The 6318-nt window shown below is 41.2% G+C and overlaps 1 protein-coding gene across 1 annotated transcript; it reads right to left on the bottom strand.

The window, feature by feature from the left end:
- Positions 1-906: 906 nt before the first annotated feature.
- On the bottom strand, positions 907-2184 carry LOC149278736 (inward rectifier potassium channel 2-like). Its single transcript, XM_089501771.1, has one exon. It carries the CDS (start codon positions 2182-2184, stop codon positions 907-909), a length of 1278 nt encoding a protein of 425 aa, XP_089357897.1.
- Positions 2185-6318: the final 4134 nt, after the last annotated feature.

Consider the following 6318-nt stretch of genomic DNA (forward strand, 5'->3'; position numbering starts at 1 on the left):
CCATGGAGTTTTTGTGTAGTACCACTTTTAGTACATAGTCATCATATAACAAAATTGGAACTGGAGATATTTAAACTTTGCACAATTTACTGCATCTTCCACCAAATTGAGAAGCAGGTTCCCTCTAGAAACAAAGTTATTTGCGGGACTTCCAATTACAAAAATTTGGCTTTTTTTTTTTTTGGCCATCTTATCGTCGCGTTGCCCGTTCTCTCGATACAGCTAAAAACACTGAAAACATAAAATGTTTACACCGCAGCGGAACCAAACAGGTGTATGTAAATATAGCAGCAGCTTCAAATTTAAGGCAGATAGTTGCCTATTGTTATGCCATTAAAAATGGGCTTGTTCCCAATATTACAGATAAGTTGAAAACTCAACAAGCTTGTCTGCAAGTTCAAGTTTTGTCAAAAAAATAGTATACATAACTTATTTTACAATATTATGTGCCTTCTGGTTACACTTGAATGTTTTTTAGTGCTCTGTCTCAGTTGTCCGTCCATGAAAAACGCAATGTGTGTAAGGTTTCGATACAACTGTTGGAAGGGCAGGGAGAGTCGAAGTTACTCCGGGGGCGACCCAGAGACCGAGATGGTGTTTCTACGATCTATGGTGATCATTTCATGATCCGCCATAGCAATATCTGGGGCACAGAACACTGCCCCTCCGTATCACAATGCGTAGTGGGACCTCGTCCAGCGACCTGGAACGTTCCAGCTTACGCTGCCCCAACCCAAACCTTTCTCATCTGCACTTGCGGTTGCTTTCCTGTTGGTTTTAGTTGAAGGTCGCATTAATTTGAAACCTCTGTTCAACCTTACAGACATCAGAAAACTGCGTTGGGTCCCTTTTCAGCAGTAGGCGCTGACCAAACAATTTGCCAAGCTGAAGGCAACGGTTCATTAGTCATATTTCTGATTCCCGCCTTAAAGGCCTAGGCTCAAGAGGAACCTGGTTGTGATGGTCCATCTCAGGATGCATTTCTGTGCTCATGCTATCCGCTACCCCAGTATCGCTGCCTTCCTCCTCTTTGCTCGTTAGCGATACTTCATTCTCGTAGCAAAACGTGTTTGCGTTGGAAATGATGTACTTCTTCTCTGCTAAGTCTCTGGCGCTACAAATAGGGGTATTGGGCACTTCATAGGTTTTGTGGAACCTAGAATAGTCCACCTTGTAGTAATTCTTCTCTTCGAAAAGAACAGGCTCATACCTGTGGCCCCAGAATATTTCGCTTGCCAGATATGAGCTCCGGCACTGGGTGGTCATTGCTGTCGCCTCTACCATGCCTTCCAATATCACAACAATTTCAAAGTCAGAATTGTCCAGATCCTGTTTGCTCAAATCATACAGAGGACTTTCTTCGTCAATTTCGTGTACAATGGTAATGGGGGAAACTAAGAAAATTCTGTCTATTCCGCTGTCAAATCCAACGTTAATGTCTATTTGATCTAAAGGGATGTACTCGCCTTCTGACGTGATGCGGGATTTCAGAAGCTGAGCTCGGACGTGAGCTTCTACCAGATGGCTCTTCCTCAGGTTCCCAACACGCCACATCAAGCACAGTTTACCGTCCCTCATGGCTATGACAGCATTGTTGCTGAACACAAGGGTCTCGTTTCTCTTTTTCGGCTTTGCCATTTTAGCCATAACAGCACCGATGATGAAGGCGTCGATGATGCATCCAACGATAGACTGGAACACTACCATGAACACCGCAAGCGGGCACTCGTCTGTGACGCACCTGAAGCCATAACCGATGGTCGTCTGTGTCTCGATGGAGAAGAGGAAGGCTGCTGTGAAACTGTTTACCTGGGTCACACACGGTTTGTGGTTTTCTGGAGCACCCAAGTCCTCATGAAGAAGCGCAATTAGCCAGAAGACACAGCCAAAGAATAGCCACGAGAGGACGAAAGCCAGGCAGAAGATCACCAGCATCCACCGCCAACGGATATCTACACACGTGGTAAAAATGTCAGATAAGTAACGCTGTCCCTTCTCGCTAACATTAATGAACTGAACATTGCAGTGCCCGTCCTTCTTGACGAAGCGGCTCCTGCATTGTTGTCGGGTATGGATTTTGCTTTTGCCGTTCCCATACCCGTTTGCAACTGCCATGGTGGCCAGCTTCATTCCGTCCTCTTCTGACGACACAACGCTGTAGCGGTTGGTTCGCACGCTGCCCATCACTTCAGTCGTGGACTGCGGTGCTTCTGCTTTAGAAAACAGTCTTAGTTTCTGCAAAACTCTTTGGAGAAACAGTTTTGAACGCTCAAGGGACACACACACACGGGAAGAAATTGATGTTGAGATTCCTATCTCGGTAGGGCCTTGGTGTTACCAAGGGAAGTCTTCTAACATTTGCCGTGTCAGCAGAATTTCATTGTCATGTTGACATCATCATGTCCTGTAGAGAGAAAAAGAAAAAAGAAAATTTTTCTCACTAAACCTTAGATCAACGGAAATACTAGATATGTTATTTCACAATAATTCAGCGTAAAAGACAAATAATTTAGATAGATTATGTAATCTTTTTTATCAGGGAAGTCTTTTGGGCACCCAACAGTCATGTAAAGAGAAAAAAAACATTGTAAAGAACATTCAAGTTGCGTTTTCTCGAGGGCTTGTGATGGAGCTGGTTGGTGGTTGATGAGCCCTTTGGGCAGACACAAGGGTTAATGATCATTTAAATAATAATTATAAATCACTCTGTGTCCCATTCTCCAGCACACCATGTTTCTCCGAGCTGTAGGAGACACACACACACAAACACGCGGGGTCTGGTTCCTCTGGGACTCATTACCCACAAGATGACCCTCGAAACATCAGTGTCCTTTCCAATACACAACTCCCGCTTATCATCCATCTCCTTGTGTGTTCTCACGCAAACACTTGAAAGAGGAAAAAACTCCTATTATTGCCCAGGAATTTCTTTTTTTCCAAACTACTTTACAAAAAAAAAAAAAAAAAAAAAGAATGTTCTGCAGATTAGACCCAAAACGTGACTCTCCACCGTTCTTAAGCATCTTGTAAAGTTTACATCGTAACAGCGTTTTCATTTGCAGCTCACAACAGCAGAAAATCATTAATTAATACGATTTAAGGGGGAAACGAGATTAAAAACCAGTCATTATATCAGAGAACAGTAAACATCTCAAATTATAGATATCCCTCCCCTGGGAATAGAGCGAAAATCGGAGAGTCCTGCAAACTTGGAATTTTACCCTCCAATAAGTAAAATCCCTTTTAACTCCAAAGAGATTTTTTTTTTCTCTTATTACTCCTGCGACTGTCATCTTTCCTTTTTTCCAAGAATCGCGCTTCCAAAAACCTGCTACCACCAGCTGCTGGGATACCGCCTGCGGATTATCAGGAATCCGATTCCTTTTTCCGATAATGTTTTGACCTATGACCTGGAGCAGAAGAGCTTACAATCTACTTTTTGAATATGAACAGAAGATAGATTTTTTTCTCTATGGTCAATGAATCATGCGTAGTATGCATTGAACATCCAATCTTTCTATAGAGGCAGCTTTACCTTTCCAGTAAAGACTGCAATAATATGTGTGTGTGTGTGTGTGTGTGTAAAGGTTTGTATACCTTTAAATTGCTCAGTATATGCGATACACAGTGTGGGGGACATTTTCGGTTGCATTTGTACTTCCCTATGTCTCTTACAGCTGTTCTTGGAGTTTCTTATATGAACACATAAAGTATTAGATATCACCAGTTGTGGAAACTTTTACGCATACACAACTATATCAGCAATGCTCTCTCAATAGACATTAGAAAAACCAAAGTAATAAGTCCCTATGTTGCAAGTAACTTGATTTGGAATCAAGTAGCGACACCTGGTCTAAATAAATCCATATAAGCAACGGGCTCTTGGTATTATATAGGTTTTCTAGGAACGTTAAAGCTAAATATGGACCAATGGATTCAATTTGTAGCCATCCAAGTCCTAGGGGTATACCTGGGCACCTCCAGTCCCTTTTATCATCAATATGAAATATTGGACTGGGTAAATTACTGACAAGGCCAGTCCTTTTAAAAGGATTCTGATCATTTTTCCAAGCAGAAAAACTAGATAAACACGTTGCTGGTCACTGAAGCGCCTGGGGCTTTAAATTCCAAAGCTAAACCGTCCCGTGTAAAAAAAAATACACAATTAAGAACCTGAAAATGCTGAATTTCATGGAAGATTAGATCCTCTTAACTGCTGTAGATCACCAAAACCTATATGATTAAAGGACGGCACCAACACTTGTGACCCCTTTCACCTCTACTATTCTCCGCAACCATCACTCTCCATAAATATTTATTATGGGGAAAATCCCTAATAAAAACTTTTAGTTTCAGGAGGGCGCTATCTTCTTTGTATGTTCCTTTACTTAGCTGAAAGACCATTGGATCCAATGCCCCCCCCCCGACCCTTTAAATCCTGCCCTTTAAAGTATGACTTAACTTTAAGAAACTTGAAAGGTCGTGCTGTAATCAGAACCAGATTTAGGCAACTTTTTCACACCAGCCATGTTTTTTTTTTACCCTTTCTTTCCTTTTTTGACCCTAAAGCTTTTAAGGGACATATATAAAAGCTGGCTTCAAGCCGGAAGGCTAATAATACATATTGTAATATAGGGTGTCCTTGTCCCCAATGTCTTCTAGCTAATAATTTATGCCAAGCAGGAGACTGTCTCGGCAGGAGGAAAAAAAACTCAAACCTATCAGGTTGCGTCCACAAGGAGCTATATTTCAAAACGTTCTCCCTCCCGATGTACATCTTGAATTACAGAATGAATGAAACCCAGCATTAGGAGAAGCAGAGACGGTGACTTCCTAAAATAATAAACCTTCCAGAATTCTACAGTTTACTTGCCCTCCTATAAATAACATCTCCTTTCTATTAATAGCTGTTGGGCTTGTCATGTTTTCCATAGGTGAAGCATTGATTAGTCCCAGACATACATTACAATTCAAATTTGCAGCTATACAATCCTTGTGGGTTTTTTTTTTTCTTTTTGAAGCTTTTGAAGCCCTGAAACCTAAATAGCGCTCTGGAAAAAATTTAGATATCTCGAAAATAAGCCCCCCCCCGTCCAATTTTCCAAAGTGGAGAATTTATTATATCCAGATAAACTGGGTAATGCATTTTCAAAAGGGGAGTGGAGGGGGGGGGGGGTAGCAGCCAAGCACTGCCGACACAGATATATATATATATATATATATATATATATATATATATATATATATATATATATATATATATATATATATATATATATATATATACATACATACATTCATACATACACACACTCGCCCCAAAACAAATTTTTTTAAATCCAGCAAACATCCTAATGGGTACATTTTTAGGGCTCTATCTACTTAATGTAGTATACCCTGACTCGTTAAACAGTAAAACGTGAGTCCACTGTGTCACTAAATAAAGACAGGACATCCGACCACCAGTCTGGCTGCCTTCCAATACAGAGTATAAACTTTTATACAGTAATAAGAGAATACTAAAGAATTCTGGATTTAACCCTTAGACCACCAGGGGGACTAGCAGTGCATTCATTAGGTCTCCGGTGCTCAAATGGTTCACGGTCTTGCAGTGTTCACATTAACCACCTCTGCCTAGTGGCAGGATCTTGCTCTCTGTACTCCCCCCACCCCCCCTCAAAGCTTTCCTAACACCTTTAAGCTCAGGACAAGACCTCCTATTATTATATGCTTTAGAAACAAATTAGAATTTGCTGGAAGATCGGCCCCATCTGCCCCCCTGCTAGTGTGTCTCTTTTTCCTGCTGTAAAGACTCAAACCTTAATCAGTCCTTGGTCAGGAGCTATATGGCATCCCTTACTGTATTAGCCTCTACCACTTCTGCTGGGAGGCTGTTCCACTTATCTACCACCCTTTCCAGAACAAAGTTCCCTGTAGATTTTTATGGATCAAGTCTATAGTCAACAGCTTTAGTTATGGCATCCAACATAATCTACGTGTCTTTAGACATCTCTGGCTGAGCGTATTGGGAGTGTCAGCCCTTTCACCCAACAGAAAACTCAATGGCTTAGTATAAAAACGACGGGGAACAGGCAGGGAACACCCGGTTTTGTATCTTGCCGCGAAGCACTATATAGGGATAACCTTATGAGAAAATGTAGCATATTCATTAAACGGAATGCAAATATTTAGACTTACCGTTTTATAATGCAAATATTTATACCCGGGATATTTTATATGCTACAGTTTAGAAAGCTCATAGACACCCATGTTTGGCATCGGAGTAACCTGTAAAATTAATCATCATAGGGGTCATTA

The sequence above is a fragment of the Sceloporus occidentalis genome, unplaced genomic scaffold, assembly GCF_023333645.1.
Source record: "Sceloporus occidentalis isolate IW3139 unplaced genomic scaffold, rSceOcc1.0.p SCAF_182, whole genome shotgun sequence".
Classification (NCBI taxonomy): Eukaryota; Metazoa; Chordata; class Lepidosauria; order Squamata; family Phrynosomatidae; genus Sceloporus; species Sceloporus occidentalis.

What these genes read in the sequence shown, in the direction of transcription:
- LOC149278736 (XM_089501771.1), bottom strand. Translation starts at nt 2,184, where the DNA reads ATGGGCAGCGTGCGAACCAACCGCTACAGCGTTGTGTCGTCAGAAGAG.